The 23,558-nt window shown below is 52.4% G+C and overlaps 1 protein-coding gene and 1 non-coding gene across 4 annotated transcripts; one reads left to right on the plus strand and one right to left on the minus strand.

Annotated features, from left to right (window-relative positions):
* Positions 1-10,196: 10,196 nt before the first annotated feature.
* FOSB (FosB proto-oncogene, AP-1 transcription factor subunit) lies at positions 10,197-17,626 on the plus strand. 3 transcript variants are annotated; one of them, XM_054540704.2, is made up of 5 exons: positions 10,226-11,146; positions 13,065-13,385; positions 13,630-13,737; positions 14,999-15,154; positions 15,295-17,626. In XM_054540704.2, exons 1-5 carry the CDS (start codon positions 11,021-11,023, stop codon positions 15,295-15,297), a joined length of 714 nt encoding a protein of 237 aa, XP_054396679.1. In that variant the 5' UTR covers positions 10,226-11,020; the 3' UTR covers positions 15,298-17,626. The 3 variants fall into 3 exon arrangements, with proteins under 3 accessions (XP_002829454.4, XP_054396679.1, XP_063575644.1); XM_002829408.6 differs by having other exon boundaries at positions 10,197-11,146; positions 14,999-17,626; XM_063719574.1 differs by having other exon boundaries at positions 10,266-11,146; positions 13,182-13,385; positions 14,999-17,626.
* Positions 17,627-21,028: 3,402 nt separating this feature from the next.
* On the minus strand, positions 21,029-21,115 carry TRNASTOP-UCA (transfer RNA opal suppressor (anticodon UCA)). Its single transcript has one exon. It is a non-coding gene; the product is annotated as a tRNA-Sec (tRNA).
* Between the last annotated feature and the right edge of the window lie 2,443 nt (positions 21,116-23,558).

Raw genomic sequence — 23,558 nt, forward strand, 5'->3', positions numbered from 1 at the left:
CTTGGCCTCCCACAGTGTTAGGATTACAGGCATGAGCCACCGTGCCTGGCCAAGTACACATTATGTTTATCCCTAAGTTCAACTAGGAAGGCCTCCAAAACAGTCACCCTCACTGCCTTGGTCCAGTTCTACTTCTTACCTCCCTGCAGTCCTTCCTGCTGCCTCTTCTTTGGTTATATATGTCTGTAGTAGAGAGAGAGTGCTTCAGGGATTCCCTCCTCATTCATAACTCTTCAGAACTCAATGATGATTATCTAGATCCACCTCCACCAGGAAGTCCTCCTGGCTTACTCCAGCCTCACTAAGCACTCTCACCACCCAATGCCTGGAGTGGTTGTAGTCAGTGAGTGATACATTGCACAGTGTGTGCCCCCTGGATTGGGGGTGGGTGAGAGACAGCCCCCACAGTGAGTGGCACCCCTGGCCAGGGCCTGGGACAAGTCTGTATCCAAGGGTGGCTCTCTGCTTAGGTCTGTGTTTGTACCTAGGTGTGTCTGCCCTACTCTGTGCATACCCATATATGTGAACCCGTGTGTGTGTGTGTAGCTGTGAGTGTGTGTGGAAGAGGCTGCGTGGCAGTGGAAGCTAGGGGTGTGATTCCGTGTATCTGTGTGCCTAGAGTGCCTTGTTCTATAGATTTGGATGCCACTCCAAGCAAGTCAGTGGTTCTTTTTGTTTTTTGTTTTTTGAGATGGAATCTCACTCTGTTGCCCAGGCTGGAGTGCAGTGGCACGATCTTGGCTCACTGCAACCTCCACTTTCCGGGTTCAAGTGATTCTCCTGCCTCAGCCTCCCGAGTAGCTGGGATTACAGGTGCCCACCAATACACTCAGCTAATTTTTTGCATTTTTAGAAAAGATGGGGTTTCACCATGTTGGCCAGGCTGGTCTCAAACTCCTAATCTCATGATTTGCCTGCCTCGGCCTCCCAAAGTGCTGGGATTACAGGCGTCAGCCACCGCGCCCGGCCAAGTCAGTGGTCTTTAGGAGCTCTTTCGTACCGGTGTGACTGTGAGTGAACCTTTGCACACATGTCTGTATGGATATCTAAGAAATTCTTCAAGTAGGCCGGGCACAGTGGTTCAGGCCTATAGCCCTAGCACTTTGGGAGGCCCAGGCGAGTGGATCGCTTGAGCTCAGGAGTTCGAGAACAGCCTGGGCAACATAGTGAGACTTCGTATCTACAAAAAATATGAAAATTAGCCAGGCATGGCAGCGGGCGCCTGTAGTCCCAGCTACTACTTGGGGGGCTGAGGCAGGAGGATCCCTTGAGCCTGGGAGGTGGAGGCTGCAGTGAGCTGAGATCGAGCCACTGCACTCCAGCCTGGGCGACAGAGGGAGACCCTGTCTCAAAAAAAAAAAAAAAAAAAAAGAAAAGAAAAGAAAAAAAGAAGACATTCTTCAAGTCCACAGCTCTGAGCGTATCACTGTGAGAGCAGGGGTCCTAGCTCTACCCATTTGTGTGTGTGTGGAGATGTGTAAGTCTATGTAGACAAAGGTGTGTGTCATTTACTGTGTTTGGGGTGTGAACACCTATGTGATGTGTTTGCACAACTGCACGTGTTTTGCTCTGTGTGTGTGATCGTGTGTTCAAATAGTCATCTTGTCGCCTGGCATGGTGGCTCATGCCTTTAATCCCAGCACTTTGGGAGGCCTAGGCAGGAGGACCATTGAGCCCAGGAGGTCCAGACTGCAGTGAGCCGAGATTGCGCCACTGCACTCCAGCCTGGGCGACAGCAAGACCTTGTCTCAAAACAAAAGCAAAAACAAAAATAAACAAATAGTCATCAGGTGCCTGTACAGACAAAGGTGAAAGGTGTCTGCCTGTTGAGATCTGTGGATAGGGTGTATATGTGGACATCTCAGCCTGTCTACGTGTGTATCTGTCTCTGTCCTCACGGCAAAAGAGAGGTTGGCCAGGTGTGTGGTGGCTCATGCCTGTAATCCCAGCACTTTGGGAGGCTGAGGCAGGCGGATCACCTGAGGTGAGGAGTTCAAAACCAGCCTGTCCAACATGGCGAAACTCCGTCTGTTCTAAAAATACAAAAAATTAACCGGGCGTGGTGGCACACGCCTGTAATCCCAGCTACTCAGGGAGGCTGAGGCATGAGAATTGCTTGAACCCGGGAGGTGGAGGTTGCAGTGAGCCGAGATTGCGCCACTGGACTCCAGCCTGGGTGACAGAACAAGACTCTGTCTCAAAAAACAAACAAAAAAAAGAGGCTCAGATATGTTTCTGTCTGAGAGTCTGTCAGGGTTTAGGAATTAGTAAATGAATGAATGGTGAAGATCCATTTACTTAACAAACATTTATTTATTTATTTATTTACTGAGACAGAGTCTAGCTTTGTCACCCAGGATGGAGTGCAGTGGCACAATCTCGGCTCACTGAAGCCTCTGCCTCCTGGGTTTAAGAGAGTCTCGTGCCTCAGCAACCAAGTAGCTGGGATTACAGGTATGTGCCACTGTGCCCAGCTAATTTTTGTATATTTAGTAGAGATGGGGTTTCACCATGTTGCCCAGGCTGGTCTCGAACTCCTGGCCTGAAGTGATCTGCTCGCCTCAGTCTCCCAATGTGCTGGGATTACAGGCGTGAGCCACCAGCCCTGCCTCATTTATTCTTATATTATATTATATTGTTTTTATTTTAAACTTTTTTGTAGTGACAGGGTCTTACTATGTTGACTGGGCTGGCCTCAAACTTCTGGCCTCAAGTGATTCTCCTGCCTCAGCCTCCCAAAGTGCTGGGATTACAGGCATGAACCACTGTGCCTGGCTTGAACAAATATTTAATAACCACCTATTGGGTACCAAGTGCTATGCTGGGGACGAGGCAGTGACCGGGATGGTTTTGGCCGAGCTTTCACCCAGCTCACAACCCAGTGAGGGAGACAAACCCATCCCCAGACAATGATGAGCCCAGATTGGCAGAGTTGGAGAGAGGGACCCCAGGAGAGGGGGCCTTGACTCAGCCTGGAGATCAGGGAGGGCTTCCTGGAGGAGAGGTTATAGGAGTTAAGACCTGGAGGAAAAGACTATGAGCCACAGGAAGCGAAGGGAAGAGTGACCCAGGCAGAGGGAAAAGCACCTGCAAAGGCCTGAAGTCCAGGGAGAGAGGCCAGGCATCTGGAACACAAAGGGGAGAGGAGAGACGAGACTAGGGCACCCTCGGAGGAGGTCGTGCAGGGCCTCAGGAGCCATGGGGAGGAGTATAATGCAGGATGCAGGGGTACTGGGAGGGTCAAGCTAACAGTATCCAATCTGGGTTACTCTGCTTCCCTGAAACTCCAGGGACGTCTCCTCCAGGAAGCCCAAGGGATTGCTCAGTGTGGAGCGGCTCAGCCACCCAGTCACACTCACTATTCAATGCTGAGCACTGAGGAGGCAGCCCTTACTAAATCAGCCTGGATCTGCCCTCCCAGAGGTCACAGTCACAACAGTCAAACACACACCCGCACGTGCACACTCATGAACATGCCCCTCCCCTCCTCTGGAGCCTCAGAAACCCGCAGACCTTGTTCCTCCCAGGGGATGTCCCTGGAGCCAAAGCTTCTGCACTACTAGGGGGCTTGTTGGAAATGCAAAAAATGGTCAGGCACAGTGGCTCACACCTGTAATCCCAGCAGTTTGGGAGGCTGAGGCAGGCAGATCATTTGAGGTCAGGAGTTCATTTGAGGTTGGGAGTTCAAGACCAGCTTGGCCAACATAGCGACACTCTATCTCTACTAAAAATACAAAAAAATTAGCCAGGCGTGGTAGGACACGCCTGTAATCCCAGCTACTTGGGAGGCTGAGGCAGGAGAATCTTTTGAACCCGAAAGGTGAAGGCTGCAGTGAGCCAAGATCGTGCCACTGCACTCCAGCCTGGGTGACAGAGCGAGACTCCGTCTTAAAATAATAATAATAAAATAGGCTGGGTGTGGTGGCTCACGCCTATAATCCCAGCACTTTGGGAGGCCAAGGTGGGTGGATCACCTGAGGTCAAGAGTTTGAGACCAGCCTGGCCAACATGGTGAAACTCCATCTCTACTTAAAAAAAAAATACAAAAATTAGGCTGGGCGTGGTGGCTCACACCTATAATCCCAGCACTTTGGGAGGCCGAGGCAGGCGGATCACCTGAAGTCAGGAGTTCGAGACCAACCTGACCAAAATAGTGAAACCCCATCTCTGCTAAAAATACAAAAAAAATTAGCCAGGTGTAGTGGCCAACGCCTGTAATCTCAGCTACAGGCTGAGGCAGGAAAATTGCTTGAACCCGGGGGTGCGGAGGTTGCAGTGAGCCGAGATTGCGCCATTGCACTCCAGCCTGGGCAACAACAGTGAAACTCCGTCTCAAAAAAAAAATACAAAAATTAGCCAGGCGTGGTGGCACACACCTGTAATCCCAGCTACTCGGGAGGCTGAGGCAGGAGAATCACTTGAACCTGGGAGGCAGAGGTTGCAGTGAGCTGAGATCGCGCCACTGCACTCCAGCCTGTTTTTACAAGAGTGAAATTCTGTCTCAAAATAAAATAAAATAATAAAAATAAAAAGATGACCACAGCAGATCTGCCGGCTCGCCGGGCAATCCGTAATCACCACGAATTAAGAAGCACTGCTCTCAGGCTTAACCTCCCTGTACCTCAGTTTCCTTTTCTGTACAAAGAGATCAAAACAGAATTCATGTAGAGGACTGATGTGGAGTGAGGCTTAACTGAGATAATGAGCGTGAAAGTGCTAAGCACAGCTTCCTAAGTGCTTGTTTTCAGCAGCTCCTCTTCCTCCTTTCTATTTTTTTATTTTTATTTTTTTGGGGGGGGAACAAGGTCTCGCTCTGTTGCCCAGGCTGGAGTACAGTGGCACAGTCATAGCTCACTGCAACCTCAATCTCTCAGGGCTCAAGTGATGCCCATGCCTCAGCCTCCCGAGTGGCTGGGACTACAGGTGTGTGCCACCATGCCCAGCTAATTTTTAAATTTCTTGTAGAGGTGGGGGATCTCACTATGTTGCCCAGGCTGGTCTTGAACTCCTGGCCTCCAGCGATCCTCTTACCTAGGCCTCCCAAAGTGCTGGGATTACAGGCGTGAGCCACCACACCCAGCCCTCCTCCTTCTCTGTATTATTAAATTTCAGAGCTGGAAAGGAATTTCGAAGACCGCCGTCACTCAACCTTCTTGCTCTACAGCTGGGGGAACTGAGGAACAGAAGAGCAGAGGTTTGGCCAGAGGAAGGTGGGAAGGACGTGGTGTGGCTGGCCTTCACAGACTCTGCCGGGGGGCTGTTTACAGGATACTCTGAGGAAAGCCAGGATGGGCACTGATACCCACCTCCACCCTGCGGGAGGCAGAAGGCTAAGGCTCCCCCACCCGTCTCCCCCAAGCAGAGCTGAGCCCTTGGGAGCCAGAGCAGAGATCCAGCCCTCTCCCCCATGCTCAGGTCCTCCTCCTCCTGGAAGCTCTCCTTCCAAGAGGAGCCTCTTATTTTATTTATTATTATTATTATTTTTGAGACAAGGTCTCACTTTGTCACCCAGGCTGGAAGTGCAGTGGCATGATCATGGCTCACTGCAGCCTCGCCCTCCCCAGGCTCAAGTGATCCTCTCACCTCAGCCTCCCGAATAGGGACTACAGGCACACGCCACCACACCCGGCTAGTTTTTGTATTTTTAGTAGAGATAGGGTCTTGCCATTGTTGTCCAGGCTGGTCTTGAACTCCCGGGCTCAAGTGATCTGCTCATCTTGGCCTCCCAAAGTGCTGGGATTACAGGCATGAGCCACTGAGCCTGGCAAGGAATGAGCCTTATGGAGAAGAACTTGATTTACCCACTCCATGCTCTGCGGGCAGGTGTGTCATGTCTGTGAGTGCGGGGGTGTGTGTGTGTGTGTGTGTGTGTGTGTCTCCAGGGCCATTTTCTCCCTTAGGCCCAGGGGCACAGTGCCTAGGGCCTGTGATAAATTTAAGTGACCCACAGATATGGGTCAGGAGGGTATACATGTATAAAGTTCAGGAAGACTTTGTTTTAGTAACAAAACAAGCACGTACAATCTGTCAGGAGCCTTATGATATCTTCCCACCAGTCTCATGAGTAGGCACTGTATCCTGTTCTCCTTTGTCAGGTAGGGAAACTGAGGCCCCAGATGTCCTAGCTCAAGTTCACCAAGCTACTTGGTGATAGAAGCAGAACATAAGCCCAGGCCACCTAGCTTCTGGGTCTGCGATGGTGTGGGGATAAATGCCCAGTGTCTTCGTGAACATGAGCATCCCTGTGAGAATAAATTGACATACATAAGCCCATTTAATAAATTTCAAAGCCAGGTGCCGTGGCTTACTCCTGCAATCTCAGCGCTCTGGGAGGCTGAGGTGGGAGGATCGCTTGAAGCCGGGAGTTTGAGATCAGCCTGCAACAAAGTGAGACCCTGACTCTAAAAACATTTTTTTTTGAATTAAAAAATTAGGCTGGACACAGTGGCTCATGCCTGTAGTCCCAGCACTTTGGGAGGCCGAGGTGGGTGGATCACTTGAGGTCAGGAGTTCGAGACCAGCCTGGTCAACAGGGTGAAACCCCTTCTCTACTAAAAATACAAAAATTAGCCAGGCGTGGTGGCACATGCCTGTAATCCCACCTACTGGGGAGGCTGAGGCAGGAAAATTGCTCAAATCTGGGAGGCGGAGGTTGCAGTGAGCCAAGATCATGCCATTGCACTCCAGCCTGGGCGAAGAAACGAGACTCTGTCTCAAAAAAAAAAAATTAGTCAAGCATGGTGGTACGCACCTGTAGTTGTTAGTTACTTGGGAGGCTGAAGCAGGAGGATTACTTGAGGCCAGGAGTTCGAGGTTACAGTGAACTATGATTGCATCACTGCACTCTAGCCTGGATGACAGAGCAAGATCCTATCTCAAAATAATAATAATAGTTCAAGGCACAGACTTTGAAGCCTGACACCCTGCATGGTGTTATTCCAGCTTTGCTACTTACTTGCTGTGTGACTCTGGGTGAATAACTTCACCTCTCTGGGCTTCTGTTTCCTTTCCTGTAAAATGATCATTTGTACCTCACAGGAGTGTTGCGAGAAGTAAATAAGTTAATATAAGCTCTTGGGAAGAATTAGCTCTTGTTACGATTGTGTGAAGAGCTTTACACGAGTCCGTCTGCAGGATGCATGGTTGTTGGTCTGTGTGTGTGTGTATATGTGTGTGTGTATATGTGTGTATATATGTGTATATGTGTCTGTATATGTGTATATGTGTGTGTTGCTCTCTTGATCTCTGAGTGTTGTGTGTGTGTCAATGTGTGAGATCATATATGCATCTTTAGTAAAGATCTAGGGGTCTCTGTGTGTTTTGGGGGTCCGTACCTGTCCTTGGCTGTACACCTGAACCCTACGTCTTCTTGTGTGTGTAGGGATGTGTGTCATGTGTGTTGATAACCATATGACAGTGTGTGTTTCCGCATGCTGGCGTGTGTCTGTGAAGCTGTTTCTATGTGGCGGTGGGTGATTGCCCACGCGTGACCTGGCGGGCGGCTGTGTGGATGTCTGTGTTGCCTGTGTCGGGTGTGAGTCTCTGGCCAGCCAGGGTAGGTCTTTGCATGTTTCCTTTATTCCATGGAGGAGGAGATGAGGGGCTTGGATGAGACAGAAGAATGAGGGGTCACTCCCTGTCTGATGCTGGGGCCGAGTCACTGCCTACTAGTGGCTGCTGTGTCATCTCCCAGTCTCTGTCCCTCCCTCCTGGCTGGTAGCAGACAGAGGGGGCGTGGGGGAACAGGGCAGGGGGTGGGCTTGAGGCTGGACTTTTGTCTGGAAACTTGAACCTCCACGTATGCCCCCCAAGTCCCTCTAGCCTTCCGCATCTCCCTATACCCTCCCTACTATTGGGGCAGGGAATCAGGACTCCCTGAAAATTAAGAACCATCGCCTTGGCTCTGCCACAGGCTTGCTGTGTGGCCCCGAGACAGGCCCTGCCCCTCTCTCAACCTGTGAAATCCAATGTTTTAAAAGTGCTTCTTCCTCTGTGCCCAGGGCTGGGCCAGGCTGTGCACTGGGAGGGATGTGCTAGGTTCTCTGAGGTTTGTGAAATAGCTGGTAGCACCCTTCCCAGTGGGTGCTTAAGAGTTGGGGGCTGTAGCATCTGAAATACCCGAGTCAGTCCAGGTACAGTGGCTCATGCATGTAATCTCAGCACTTTGGGAGACCGAGGCAGGCAGATCACCTGAGGTTAGGAGTTCGAAACCGGCCTGGCCAACATGGTGAAACCCCCATCTCTATTAAAAACACAAAAATTAGGCCGGGCACAGTGGCTTACGCCTATAATCCCAGCACTTAAGAAGGCCGAGGCGGGCGGTGCAGCTGAGTTTGGGAGTTTGAGAGCAGCCTGACCAACATGGAGAAACTCCGTCTCTACTAAAAATACAAAAAAACTAGCCAGGCATGGTGGCACATGCCTGTAATCCCAGCTACTTGGGAGGCTGAGGCAGGAGAATCACTTCAACCCGGGAGGCGGAGGTTGCGGTGAGCCGAGATCGTGCCATTGCACTCCAGCCTGGGCAACAAGAGCAAAACTCTGTCTCAAAAAACAAAACAAAACAAAAATTAGCCAGGTGTGGTGGTGCACACCTGTAATCCCAGCTACTTGGGAGGCTGAGGCAGGAGAATCACTTGAACCCGGGAGATGGAGGCTGCAGTGAGCCGAGACTGTGCCACTGCACTCCAGCCTGGGCAACAGAGTAAGACTGTCAAAAAAAAAAAAAGTCAGATTCATGAACCCCATTTGCTAAGTAGATTTGCTCAGGGAGTCAGCTGTACCCCTCTGAGCTGAGATTGCAACAGTACACGCTACGAGCAGTGAGAAGGATTTTGTAAAGCTTAGAACGACCTGACAGGCCAGGCGCAGTGGCTCACGCCTGTAATCTCGACACTTCGGGAGGCCGAGGCGGGTGGATCATGAGGTCAGGAGTTCAAGACCATCCTGACCAATATGGTGAAACCCCGTCTGTACTAAACATATAAAAATTAGCTTGACGTGGTGGCCCGCGCCTGTAGTCCAGCTACTCGAGAGGCTAAGGTGAGGCGGAGGTTGCAGTGAGCCGAGATCGCCACTGCACTCCAGCCTGGCGGCAGAGCAAGACTCTGTCTCAAACAAAAAAAATAAAAATAAAAAAAGACCTGACAAGTGGAAGCTACTAATATTGCCATTATCATTTAAACAAACCCCAGACACAGGTTTTTCAGGGAGTTTCATCCAACCAGGCGGGTCTCAGAAATCAGAAAAGAAATGGAAAGGGTAGGAAATCTGGAGTTTGACAATTCTGAGTTTGAATTTCTTGTGATGGGATCTTGGGCAAGTCATTTAATCTCCCTGAGTATCATTTTTTTCTTTTATAAAATGAAGATTTTTCTCTGTTAACCTTCCAGAGCTGTTTTAAGGATTACAAATCTTGTACTGAAAGGCGTAGCACAGGAGCTGTGCTTGGCAAGTGCCAAATACAAGGCATTAATTATTATTATTAGAATTAATAATAATATCCCCTCCCTCTTACACATTCTTTGTCCCCGGGTGGATTAAAAGGTGGAAGGAGAGACTACCAACACCATCAGAAGAGAGGCTTCTCTCTAAGTTTCATTTCCCATCCCCTCCAAATCCGCATCCCTCCCAAACGCCGGACCTGGAAGGCCAGCAGGGTCCAAGACACACATCCTTTGCCCAGCGGGGAAGATTAAAGCTAAAGCTCAGAGAGGGAAAATATTTCCTAAGCTCGCACAGCGAATCAGGACAGAAACCAGGACGAGCCTAGGAATCCCTCCATTACCTCCACTTTCACCTGAGCATCACAGCCCGCTCGGGACTCAGTTTCCCCAACTACGTGACCACACCACACTAATCAGGGTCTCCTTTTGGAGATCTGCTCTTCTTCTCGAATGGGGGCGCTGCACCAGCGGTAGAACAGGGTGGGTGGGGGCGCCAGAGGTGAAGGGGACCTGCAGGCTGGGGTCTTCCCCGCCCGGGTCAGCGGGGGCCCTGCGGGGCTAGTCTAAGCGCCTATTATTACCAGCCCCAGGGGCGGCGTGGCACTGCGCAGGCGCGGGCGGGGCGCGGGCGCGCGCGAGCGAGCGAGCGAGGGATTCCCTCTGACGTCATTGCTAGGATACCAAACAAACACTCCGCCGCGCCGGCCGAGCTCCTTATATGGCTAATTGCGTCACAGGAACTCCGGGAAGGCGGGGCCGGGATCCCCACCTGCCGAGTGGCCCGGAACGCAACCCCCGAGACCCCCAGGGCCCCGAGGGTCATGCAAGTGACCAGATCGAGTCTAGAACAGACCTCTTGCTGGACAGTGCGGGACTCGATTTGGCGGGGCCGGAGATTTGGGGAAGTTTGTCCAGCAAGGGGCGGGTGACGTAAGCAGGGGGGCGGGTCCCGGGCATATAAATACAGGCTGGCGGGTCTGTGCTTCATTCATAAGACTCAGAGCTACGGCCACGGCAGGGACACGCGGAACCAAGACTTGGAAACTTGATTATTGTGGTTCTTCTTGGGGGTTATGAAATTTCGTTAATCTTTTTTTCCGGGGAGAAAGTTTTTGGAAAGATTCTTCTAGATATTTCTTCATTTTCTTTTGGAGGACCGACTTACTTTTTTCGTCTTCTTTATTACTCCCCTCCCCCCGTGGGACCCGCCGAACGCGTGGAGGAGACCGTAGCTGAAGCTGATTCTGTACAGCGGGACAGCGCTTTCTGCCCCTGGGGGAGCAACCCCTCCCTCGCCCCTGGGTCCTACGGAGCCTGCACTTTCAGGAGGTACAGCGGCATCCTGTGGGGGCCTGGGCACCGCAGGAAGACTGCACAGAAACTTTGCCATTGTTGGAACGGGACGTTGCTCCTTCCCCGAGCTTCCCCGGACAGCGTACTTTGAGGACTCCCTCAGCTCACCCGGGACTCCCACGGCTCACCCCGGACTCGCACCTTACTTCCCCAACCCGGCCATAGCCTTGGCTTCCCGGCGACCTCAGCGTGGTCACAGGGGCCCCCCTGTGCCCAGGGAAATGTTTCAGGCTTTCCCCGGAGACTACGACTCCGGCTCCCGGTGCAGCTCCTCACCCTCTGCCGAGTCTCAATATCTGTCTTCGGTGGACTCCTTCGGCAGTCCACCCACCGCCGCCGCCTCCCAGGTAAGTTTTTGATAGTAGGGGTGCTGCTTTGTAGGTTTTATTTTTTAAGTCAAGGGTGAAAAGAATAACCCCCAACCCCCACATAAAGACGCATCAGAACCCTAGATCTGAGATGGAAAAGGCTCACAGCGCACTTTGCAAACTGCAAAGAGTCGGGAGATGTTTGCAATTGGTTGCGTGCGTGGAGCGCAAGGAGGGAACGCGGCAGGGAGGGTAGGCTTTGGGGCGGGGTGGGGGTGGGGTGGGTAATGCGCCGCTCAGTGCAACGTGTATGCGGTAGCGGGGCTGAGAACTTTGAGCTGGCCCGGCCCCGGGACTGCCCCCTGCTCGGGTCCCAGACCTGAAGCTAGCGCAGTTAGGCAGGTGGGGGAAATCCCGGGGAAGCTTCCAGTAGTCTCTTTTCCTTTCCTCCTCCTTCGGAGCGCCCACTTCGGTGCCGGGTCGCCCTCCACCCATCGGGAAGAGGGGCCTCGAACCCTCAGCCGCGCTGCCTCCGCCTCCTGCGCGGAGACGTAACGGGGGACCCGTGCGTAACGGCTGACGCGCTGGAATCCTCCGTCTGACGCGGGGCACGCACGGCGCGCGGCGCCCCCTTCGTCCGCCCCGCCCCTGACGTCCCGGGAGCGTTCTATTTTGGAACGCCGGGGCCACGTTGCTAAGGGAGGGGGCAGCCCGGCGTTTCGATTGGCCGCCGGGGCGCACGCTTTGGCCAATCAGCTTTCCCTTCCTATTTGTAGGGTGCATTTTCCTTCCCCCTCTTTGTCCCCGGAACCCGTGGTTCCTTGCCGGCTGGGTCTCTTTTCCGCGCCTCTAGAGGCAGAGGGAGGGGATCCCTGTCGTGACAAGAGCGGCTCTCTGCGACCCAATGGATCTGCGAGGCCCTTACCGGGATCTGGTCCCTGGGCTCTCAGGAGCAGGGGATGTCTGCTTGTGTGCCGGCGTTTCTTGGAGAGATACGGTGGCTGTCCCCTCTTCTCCAGGCACACACAGACACATTCACACTCCCTCTGCTCCTCATGCCCGGTTCCTCCGGTGTGTCCCAAGACAGGACTAGAACCGCGAACCGAAGGGCAACCAGCCAGGTGGTCTCCAGGAGCTCCGCCCCCTCCGGGTTCCCAGGACTCTGATTGGTCGACGAGCCAGCCCTTCCCTCACCACGCCCCCCGAGAGAGTAGTTAAGCCTTCAGAGCAGTTCCAGGAGTCCATTTACGGGAGGGGGGAGATGAGCGCTGCTGAGGCTTGGGGGCTCAGGTCCCGCACCATTCCCCCTCCTCGACATCTGAGAGAGCCCCAGTGGTTACTTTTCTCTACCTGTCCGTTCATCCTAAACTGTCACTCGTCAGTCTCACTCTGAAAAGAGACAGTAACTTGAAACGTTGTTCTAAACTCCTAGGCCCGTTCCCCAAACACCCTTTTGACTGGGACCCCCGCCCCTGCATGGGACCTCGCGCAGAGGGGGGGGTGTGTGTGTGTGAGTGTAGAGGAAGGCTTGGCCTAAGGCCTCTCCTTCTCCCTCCCCTTGCCTCTGGGGTGGGGGTGGGGTGTTGTGGCTGTGTGTGTGGCTGTGGCTCCGTCCCGGGGGTTCTGTCACCCGGCTGTGTCCAGCCTCCTCTCCACCCCCCACACCTAAGAGTCACCAACCCGGGGTGTGATTCACCACCCGCTGGAACCGTGCAACCTTTCCCCGAGGAAGAAGGAGGAGGTAGAAGCCAGTTGAGCAGAAATCCTCTCATTAACCACTGCGTCACGGTGTAGTGGAAGGGTGGGTGTTGTGGCTTTTTCCCTGTGACACACACATCCACACTCGCTCACCCTGTGCTCACTCACGGGGTCGGTGTGTGTTATGTGTGTTGGGTGTGTGTGTGTCGGTGTCTTTGTTTGTGTGTCTACGCCTGTGTGTGTATGTGTCACCCCGTAGGAGTGCGCCGGTCTCGGGGAAATGCCCGGTTCCTTCGTGCCCACGGTCACCGCGATCACAACCAGCCAGGACCTCCAGTGGCTTGTGCAACCCACCCTCATCTCTTCCATGGCCCAGTCCCAGGGGCAGCCACTGGCCTCCCAGCCCCCGGTCGTCGACCCCTACGACATGCCGGGAACCAGCTACTCCACGCCAGGCATGAGTGGCTACAGCAGTGGCGGAGCGAGTGGCAGTGGTGGGCCTTCCACCAGCGGAACTACCAGTGGGCCTGGGCCTGCCCGCCCAGCCCGAGCCCGGCCTAGGAGACCCCGAGAGGAGACGGTGAGTAAGGGACATCAGAACTTGGCCTGGGTCGGGGGAAGCAAGAGAGGCAGGAAGTTTCTTGTGAATGGAGGGGGGCTCCACTAAGGCCTCAGTGTTACAGAAACCCCAAGATCCTTGCTACTCGAACGAGGACTGGAGGCTTGTTTTTTGGCTCTTGGGGGTTCTGAAAGAAGTAGAGGTTCGGGATGGGTGGAGGAGTGCTGTATCCCCAAATCTCATTGTCTCTATCTCCCTGACTCAGCTCACCCCAGAGGAAGAGGAGAAGCGAAGGGTGCGCCGGGAACGAAATAAACTAGCAGCAGCTAAATGCAGGAACCGGCGGAGAGAGCTGACCGACCGACTCCAGGCGGTGAGGACAGGCCCTGGGGTGGGAGAGGGGATGCTGAGGGGAGCTCTCTCCCCATTCTCTGCCCCCTCTCCACCTGTACCCTTATCCTGGGTTGAGAACTAGACGTTCCACACATGGAACTAGGTACTGGTGTGGCCAGACGGGGTAGCCCAGGGCACAAACACAGACCCCCATGGACTTAAGTCAACTCCTGGTCCCCCCCATTTCCTGACCCCACGCACTACTCTCCTAGCCTTCATTTCATCCCGAGGGGCCACATGGGGCCCCTGGGGAGAGGGGCTCTCCCATCATTTCTCCCATGTGGTCTTCAGCAAGTAACAACCCATTTTGCCTCAGTTTCTCCATCTCTGCAAACCCTCATCAAATCTCCTGGGCTCTTTCTACCCGTAACACTCTGGAAAGCCTGTGAAATGAAATTATTCCACCTCCTGTCCTAGCCACCTACAGCTCTCCTGGTGCTGGTGGCATCCCCCAAAACCCACTCCCTTCCTACCTCCTCCCTTGGTCTGAGAGTTCCCTGCTGGATGCCTGCAGGGTGAGCTGTTACTCCTTGAGGGAACAAGGGAATTGTCAACTTTCCTTCTCTACTTTATCTCTTCCCTGGGAGGTAGAGAGGGAGGGGTAATAGAAGGGAACACATTAAAAACACATAACAGTGGCTCATGCCTGTGATCCCAGCACTTTGAGAGGCCAAGGCAGGAGGATTGCTCGAGCCCAGGAGTTTGAGACCAGCCTGGGAAACATACGGAGGACTTGTCTCTACCAAAAAAAAAAAAGAGAAAAATTAGCTGGGCATGGTGGTGCACACCACTGTGGTCCCAGCTACTATGGAGACTTTGGTGGGAGGATCGCTTGAGCCCAGGAGGTCCAGGCTGCAGTGAGCCATGATTGCACCATTGCACTCCAGCCTGGGGGACAGAGCGAGACTCTGTCTCAAAAGCAAAACAAAACCAACCACATAACGATTGTTCATTCATTCAACAAACCTCTGAGTGCCTCCTGCACACCAGAAACTTCCCCATAAACCTGGCCCCTTCCGTACCATCCTTTGGACAGATGGGGGAAACTGAGGCTCCTGGAAGGCAGGTCCCTTGCCCCAACTCCCATGGCCACCAGGACTCCATCTCAGGAGGTGTTTTTTCTCAGCCCGGGGCTGCCTTCCAGCAGCAAGTCCAAGGGAGCCATGACCCGAGTTTCCCGGTCACTGACATGCTTTTTTCTCCTTCCTCTCTCTTCTGTGACCTGGCCTCCCTGGCCTCAGGAGACAGATCAGTTGGAGGAAGAAAAAGCAGAGCTGGAGTCGGAGATCGCCGAGCTCCAAAAGGAGAAGGAACGTCTGGAGTTTGTGCTGGTGGCCCACAAACCGGGCTGCAAGATTCCCTACGAAGAGGGGCCCGGGCCGGGCCCGCTGGCGGAGGTGAGAGATTTGCCGGTCTCAGCACCGGCTAAGGAAGATGGCTTCAGCTGGCTGCTGCCGCCCCCGCCACCACCGCCCCTGCCCTTCCAGACCAGCCAAGACGCACCCCCCAACCTGACGGCTTCTCTCTTTACACACAGTGAAGTTCAAGTCCTCGGCGACCCCTTCCCCGTTGTTAACCCTTCGTACACTTCTTCGTTTGTCCTCACCTGCCCGGAGGTCTCCGCGTTCGCCGGCGCCCAACGCACCAGCGGCAGTGACCAGCCTTCCGATCCCCTGAACTCGCCCTCCCTCCTCGCTCTGTGAACTCTTTAGACACACAAAACAAACAAACACACGGGGGAGAGAGACTTGGAAGAGGAGGAGGAGGAGGAGAAGGAGGAGAGAGAGGGGAAGAGACAAAGTGGGTGTGCGGCCTCCCTGGCTCCTCCGTCTGACCCTCTGCGGCCACTGCGCCACTGCCATCGGACAGGAGGATTCCTTGTGTTTTGTCCTGCCTCTTGTTTCTGTGCCCCGGCGAGGCCGGAGAGCTGGTGACTTTGGGGACAGGGGGTGGGAAGGGGATGGACACCCCCAGCTGCCTGTTGGCTCTCTGACGTCAACCCAAGCTCTGGGGATGGGTGGGGAGGGGGGTGGGGTGACGCCCACCTTCGGGCAGTCCTGTGTGAGGATGAAGGGACGGGGGTGGGAGGTAGGCTGTGAGGTGGGCTGGAGTCCTCTCCAGAGAGGCTCAACAAGGAAAAATGCCACCCCCCACCCAATGTCTCCCACACCCACCCTTTTTTGAGGGTGCCTAGGTTGGTTTCCCCTGCACTCCCGACCTTAGCTTATCGATCCCACATTTCCATGGGGTGAGATCCTCTTTACTCTGGGCAGAAGTGAGCCCCCCCTTAAAGGGAATTCGATGCCCCCCTAGAATAATCTCATCCCCCCACCAGACTTCTTTTGAAATGTGAACGTCCTTCCTTGACTGTCTAGCCACTCCCTCCCAGAAAAACTGGCTCTGATTGGAATTTCTGGCCTCCTAAGGCTCCCTACCCCGAAATAAGCCCCCAGCCCTGTTTCTGATGACAGTGTTATCCCAAGACCCTGCCCGCTGCCAGCCGACCCACCTGGCCTTCCTCGTTGGGCCGCTCTGATTTCAGGCAGCAGGGGTGCTGTGATGCTGTCCTGCTGGAGTGATTTATACTGTGAAATGAGTTGGCCAGATTGTGGGGTGCAGCTGGGTGGGGCAGCACCCCTCTGGAGGGATAATGCCCCCACTCCCGAAAGCCTTTCCTCGGTCTCCCTTCCGTCCATCCTCCTTCTTCCTCCCCTCAACAGTGAGTTAGACTCAAGGGGGTGACAGAACCGAGAAGGGGGTGACAGTCCTCCATCCACGTGGCCTCTCTCTCTCTCCTCAGGACCGTCAGCCCTGGCCTTTTTCTTTAAGGTCCCCCGACCAATCCCCAGCCTAGGACGCCAACTTCTCCCACCCCTTGGCCCCTCACATCCTCTCTAGGAAGGGAGTGAGGGGTTGTGACATTTTTCTGGAGAAGATTTCAGAGCTGAGGCTTTGGTACCCCCAAACCCCCAATATTTTTGGACTGGCAGACTCAAGGGGTTGGAATCTCATGATTCCATGCCCGAGTCCCCCCAGCCCCGACCCTGGTTTTGGCTCTCCCACCCCGCCGTTCCCTGCGCTTCATCTCATGAGGATTTCTTTATGAGGCAAATTTATATTTTTTAATATCGGGGGGTGGACCACGCCGCCCTCCATCCGTGCTGCATGAAAAACATTCCACGTGCCCCTTGTCGCGCGTCTCCCGTCCTGATCCCAGACCCATTCCGTAGCTATTTATCCCTTTCCTGGTTTCCGAAAGGCAATTATATCTATTATGTATAAGTAAATATATTATATATGGATGTGTGTGTGTGCGTGCGCGTGAGTGTGTGAGCGCTTCTGCAGCCTCGGCCTAGGTCACGTTGGCCCTCAAAGCAAGCCGTTGAATTGGAAACTGCTTCTAGAAACTCTGGCTCAGCCTCTCTCGGGCTGACCCTTTTCTGATCGTCTCGACCCCTCTGATTGTTCCTGATGGTCTCTCTCCCTCTGTCTTTTCTCCTCCGCCTGTGTCCATCTGACCGTTTTCACTTGTCTCCTTTCTGACTGTCCCTGCCGATGCTCCAGCTGTCGTCTGACTCTGGGTTCGTTGGGGACATGAGATTTTATTTTTTGTGAGTAAGCCTGAGGGATCGTAGATTTTTACAATCTGTATCTTTGACAATTCTGGGTGCGAGTGTGAGAGCGTGAGCAGGGCTTGCCCCTGCCAACCACAATTCAATGAATCCCTGACCCCCCCACCCCATGCTGTATTTGTGGTTCTGTTTTTGTATTTTGCACCTGACCCCGGGGGTCTGGGGCAGATTGGCGATGGGCCGTCCCCTCTCCCCTTGGTTCTGCACTGTTGCCAATAAAAAGCTCTTAAAAACGCATTCGCCAGGCTACAGTGTTTATTTCCTCCTAACACCCATTGCCTGGCTTCCTTTTAGTAAGAGAGGGTTAGGTTAGATTGTCGAAGCACTACACACACACAGAGATCATACACACATGCACACACGCACACAGACACACACCTATGCAGGAACTCCTTCTAGTCAATGGGTCTACAGCAGGATAAAAGGCAGACAGTCAGGAGGACTTCCTGTACGCACAGGCAGTACCTCCTACTAGAAAAAGTAAGGGGCCACAGCCGGGCGCCGTGGCTCACGCCTGTAATCCCAGCATTTTGGGAGACCAAAATGGGCGGATCACTTGAGGTCAGGAGTTTGAGACCAGCCTTGCCAAGATGGTGAAACCCTGTCTCTACAAAAAATACAAAAATTAGCCTGGTGTGGTGGTGCACGCCTGTAATCCCAGCTACTTGGGAGGTTGAAGCAGGAGAATCGCTTTAACCTAGGAGGTGGAAGTTGCAGTGATCCAGGATCGCACCACTGCACTCCAGCCTGGGTGACAGAGTGAAACTCTGTCAAAAAAAAAAAAAAAAAAAAAAAGTAAGGGGTCAGAAGGTTAGCCTGCAGGTGTGGGGTCACAGAGGTCTAGTGATGGAGCTTGTATGCTCTATGGGTTAAAAATAGACGCTAAGGAGATAAACTATACACAGAAGAAGCTTAATGGGCTGTGCACAGTGGCTCGAACTTGTAATCCCAGCTCTTTCGGAGGCTGAGGTAGGAGGCTAGGAGTTCGAGACCAGCCTGGGGCAACATAGTGAGACACCCCCCAACCCCAACCCATCTCACTATGTTGAGAAAAAAAAAAAGAGGATCTTGAGAAACTTGCACAGCAAACTACTAAAGACCACTCAGGCTAGGAATGAGGAGTCATCTTGGATTTTTTACAAACTGCAACTACAAAAAGACGATTATTTTACACTGAAGATGTGTTTCCTTTTGTTTTCCATATGACCACTATTGGGGCCAACCCAAGACCGACCGAAGCACATATATGACCATTTTTTTGTTTACAGATAGAGTGGAGCCATCCCCATCGCAAAATCCTAGCCGTCTCTTATTTGCATAACAGCAAGTCCTCTGGGAATTGAGGTGAGGGTCTAGGGGTCGCTCAGACGCTTTGGTAAATCAATAAGCAAGGGAATTTGTCGTGGTGGAACCCATTTATTAATTCACTCAAAAAAATGTGCTAAGCACCTACCCAACTGTGCTGGGAGTTGGGGGCACTATAGGGACTGAGCCTCAGGTCTTGCCCTCCTGGGGCTCACAGTCCATTGGGGGACACACACCGTTGCCAGTCAGGGACAACCTAAAGTGGATTGGGTTTGGGAAGCCCATGGGGCTAGGGAAGCACAGCAGGGACACCTAGCTTGGACTGGGAGTCGGGAAAAACTTCCTGGAGAAGGGGACAGCTGAGCTGAGTCCTAGAGGAGGATAGAGAGTATAGAAAGAACTAGAAAAAGGCCGAGGCCAAGAAAATAGCACAGCCAAAGATCTGTTGGTGGGGAGAAGGCTTGATACATTGAGAACGCTTAGAGGGTCAGGTGCGATGGCTCACGCCTGTAATCCCAGCACTTTGGGAGGCCGAGGTGGGTGGATCACCTGAGGTCAGGAGTTCAAGACCAGCCTGGCCAACGTGGCGAAACCCTGTCTCTACTAAAAAACAACAACAACAACAACAAAAAACAATAAATTAGCCAGGCGTGATGGTGGGCACCTGTGATCCCAGCTACTCGGGAGGCTGAGGCAGGAGAATCGCTTGAACCTGGAAAGTGGACATTGCAGTGGGCTGAGATTGCGCCACTGCACTCCAGCCTGGGCAACAGAGCGAGACTCCGTCTTAAAAAAAAAAAAAAAGAGAGAGAAAACTTAGAGATTCGTGGAAACTGGAACCACGAGTGTGTAGAGAGGGGTTAGTAGAGACCAGATTCTGCAGGTTATAATGACATTCCCAGGCTAAGGAGTTTAGATCTTTTCTTCAGGGCACTGGGGAGCTATTGCAGGTTTTGAACATGAGAGGGGCAGGGGCAGGTTTGTGATTTAGGAAAGACCCCTCTGGCCCCAGACTGAGGGTGACTGGAAGGGAGAGGAGTGAGACTGAGCAGGAGACCAGGGAGGAAGTGGGGTGAGGACCCTGCAGGGTGGGGTGAGGAGGAGCCCAGAACAGGGCCAGGGACATGGGACAGACAGGAGGGGAAGGATTCAGGAGACATTCGGGAGGCAGGACAGTTGGGGCTTGGTGATCAGCCGGCTTGGGAAGGAAAATACAGGGCAGTAATAAATAGCATGGGCCAAGTGGTCCGAGTGAGGCTGGGAGTAGTGGCATGCACCTGTGGTCCCAGCTACTCAGGAGGCTGAGGTGGGAGGATTGCTTGAGCCTGGAAGTTTGAGGCTGCAGTGAGCTATGATCGTACCGCTGCACTCCACTTTCGGTGACAGAGTAAGACCCTGTCTCAAAAAAAGAAAAGAAAAGAAAAGAAAAAAGACACTGCCTATGAGTTAACTCTGCTCTACAAGGAGCAGTTTTTAAAGTAAAATTAAAAAAAAAAAAAAAAAAAAAGGAAAGAAAGAGAGAGAAAAAAGAAAAAAGGCTGGGTTGCCTTGGGCAAGAGACTTCATCTCCCTGAGCCTCCATTTCCTCATCTGTAGAATGGGGGCTGTTAAGAGGAGTTGCAAGGCTTGTGCATGCTAGCGCTAAGTGCAGAGTGACGGTGCAATTATCATTACCCCCATCATCTTTATTGGGGTCATCCTGATCCCTCGATATCCCATAATATTCCCCCCTCTCATCCTTCAAGTGTCTGCCCTAATGTTCCCGTGACACCCTACCAGCTCAGCTCTCCTTATGAGAGGGCCTCACTTTTCTATTTCCTTTGCAGCCGTTATCCCCTTTGTAGTTGTTAATTAAGTGTGTAATTATATGACGGCTTAATGTTTGTCTCCCCCACTGGGCTGACTGCACCAGGAGACCAAGGCCAGGGCTGTCACCACCGCTGCGTTCTCAGCAAATGCTTGTTTGATGAGTGAATGACAGATGAACAAATGGGCAAGTATTTGACTGATTAATCACTGCATGCGTGATTAAATAAATGAGTGAGCAAATGACTGAATGAGTAAGCAATTGAAGAGGAGAGATCTAGGATAATTTCCTAACTGCCAATATCCCAGAACTGTGTAGATGAGTTTTTCTCCATCTTTTGGAGTGATTTTTGATACTCCGGAGGGGGAAATAAGTAACGACAGTCAGAGATCGGAGTGACAGAGAATATAGTTTGCGATGCGGATGGCCGCAGCGGCCTCTCCAGGTGCAGGCTGGAGAAGCGCCTCCAGGGGAACAAGCAAAATAAGTCCGGTTCGATAAAGAAAAGTTGGGACACTTGCTACCATCGCCCGAAAGGTGGAATTGAACCACTCTGTCGCTAGACAGCTACAGGTTTGAAGCCTGCACCCCAGACCACTGAGGATCATCCGGGCGAGATAACTGCTTTTCTACGCACCTATATAAGGATCGCAAATGCTTACCTTTTAGAGTTATGGTCGCGTCCTTTGGGAAGGTGTGAGATGGTTGACTTCAAGGGCTATAAATTCTCCCCACTCATTTATCACGAAAGATGTCCTTGTAAAATGTTGCCTTCACTTCTTATAGTATGAATCATCCTCGCTCCCAAAACCGTCTCATTTACATAGCGCCACGCATTCTGGGAAGCAGCGTCTGAGCACCTGGCAAGCTGTTAAAGGGCCCAGGACCCCCTTTTTCCAAAATGAAAAGTCAGCTTTTTAAGAGGAGAGATTCATGATTCGGCATTCAGAAGCTCCTTCTCGGAAAATTCCGAATTCTCCTTCTGCGGAGGAGTGGTGAGTGGGTTCCTGTTAGAGTCTGATTCACCCTGGCCCCAAAGGCTCTGAGCAGGCGGCTATAGGGCTGGTGCGACACCTGCTGTTCTTTTATGGAATTGCGTAGGCCGATGGAGCTCCGCGTTCATTCAAACGTTTATTGAGCGTCTACTGAGTCCCAGGGACTGTCTCGGTGATGGTGACGACAGACATCCTGTCCCGATTGAGTTTAAACACTAGACATAACCAATTTCTGCACTTGCGTTTTATGGTTGGGGAAACTGAGACAGACTCAGAAACGGATACTACCATATTCCGGTTAAAACAGCCCATCCACTTAGGGAAATCGAACTTGTGTTACAATTTTTATTACAAAAAAGATGATTCTTTTTTCTTAAATTTTTATATATTTAGGAGGCACAGGTGCCGATTTCTACATGCATATGTTGAGTGCATCGTGGTGAAATCTGGGCTTTCAGGTGTACTCATCACGAAAAATTATTCAACATTGTAAGTCAGTGATTCTTTGACAATACCATTCTCCTGCATGAAACTCTCCCATGACTTCCATTTCAGAGTAAAAGTCGAAGTTCTCACCCTGCTTTACAAATCCCTGTAATCCAGCCCCTTTGGTCCCTCTGACCCTGTCTCACATACTCCTCTTCCCTTGGATATTACTGGCTTTGGGCATACAGATGTCTTGCTGCACACATGGATCACGCTACCACCACAGGGACTCTGTGCTTGCTGATCCCCTAGCCTGGATCTCCTCTTCACATGTTTCCATGGCCCATCGCCTCCCTTCACTCTGTCATCTGATCAAATGTCAATACCAAAAACTCACTGAGTGACCAGCACTCAGTGGTGCCTTCCCTGACCACCCAGTTTAAAATAGCGAGTGGCGGCCGGGCGCGGTGGCTCACGCCTGTAATCCCAGCACTTTGGGATGCCAAAGCGGGTGGATTACGAGATCAGGAGATGGAGACCATCCTGGCTAACACGGTGAAACCTCGTCTCTACTAAAAATACAAAACATTAGCTGGGAGTGATGGCGGGCGCCTGTAGTCCCAGCTACTCGGGAGCCTGAGGCAGGAGAATGGAGTGAACCCGGGAGGCGGAGCTTGCAGTGAGCTGAGATTGCACCACTGCACTCCAGCCTGGGTGTCAGAGTGGGACTCCGTCTCAATAAATAAATAAATAAAATAGGAAGTGGCTGGGCCCAGGTGGCTCATGCCTGTAATCCCAGCACTTTGGGAGGCCAAGGCGGGTGGATCACCTGAGATCAGGAGTTCGAGACCAGCCTGGCCAACATGGTGAAGCCCCGTCTCCACTAATGATAGAAAAATTAGCCAGGCATAGTGGCTCACTCCTGTAATCCCAGCCACTCGGGAGTTTGAGGCATGAGAACCGCTTGAACCCGGGAGGCGGAGGTTGCAGTGAGCTGAGATGGTGCCATCATACTCCAGCCTTGGTGAAAAGAGCAAAACTCCATCTCCAAATTAAAAAAAAATAAAAATAAAAATAAAAAAACAGCGAGCTCTGTCACTCTACCCCCTTATGCTGCTAGACATTTCCCCATCACTCTGATCACCACCTGCCATTTTCTGTGTCTATTTGCTTATTGTCTGTCTGCTTCTGTAGAATATCAGCGCCATGAAACTATGCACTTTATTTTTGATCATCGCTGTATCTCTAGTGCCTAAAAAGTGCTTGAAAACATAGCAGATGTTCAGTAAATGTTTGTGGAATGAATAAAAGAATATTATCACTGTCTTTTTTTCCTTCTTCTTCCAGACAGGATCTTACTTTGTCACCCAGGCTGGAACGCAGTGGCACGAAAACGGCTCACTGCAGCCTCGACCTCCCAAGCTCAAGTGATCCTCTTGCCTCAGCCTCCCTGGGATGACAGGCATATGCCATCACACCCAGCTAATTTTAATTTTTTTTGTAGAAACAGGGGCCTCACTTTGTTGCCCAGACTGGCCTTGAACTCCTGACCTCAAGTGATGCTTCTGCCTTGGGCTCCGAAAGTGCTGGAATTTCACGCGTGAGCCACAGCACCTGGCCTCACTATCCTTCTTTC

The sequence above is a fragment of the Pongo abelii genome, chromosome 20, assembly GCF_028885655.2.
Source record: "Pongo abelii isolate AG06213 chromosome 20, NHGRI_mPonAbe1-v2.0_pri, whole genome shotgun sequence".
NCBI classification, from domain to species: domain Eukaryota; kingdom Metazoa; phylum Chordata; class Mammalia; order Primates; family Hominidae; genus Pongo; species Pongo abelii.

Bases quoted from the DNA above. Each gene is read 5' to 3' on its own strand.
- FOSB (XM_002829408.6), top strand. From the start codon at position 11,021: ATGTTTCAGGCTTTCCCCGGAGACTACGACTCCGGCTCCCGGTGCAGC. The intron at 11,147-13,064 runs GTAAGTTTTTGA...GTCACCCCGTAG, and splicing joins CCACCGCCGCCGCCTCCCAG to GAGTGCGCCGGTCTCGGGGA. The intron at 13,386-13,629 runs GTGAGTAAGGGA...TCCCTGACTCAG, and splicing joins GGAGACCCCGAGAGGAGACG to CTCACCCCAGAGGAAGAGGA.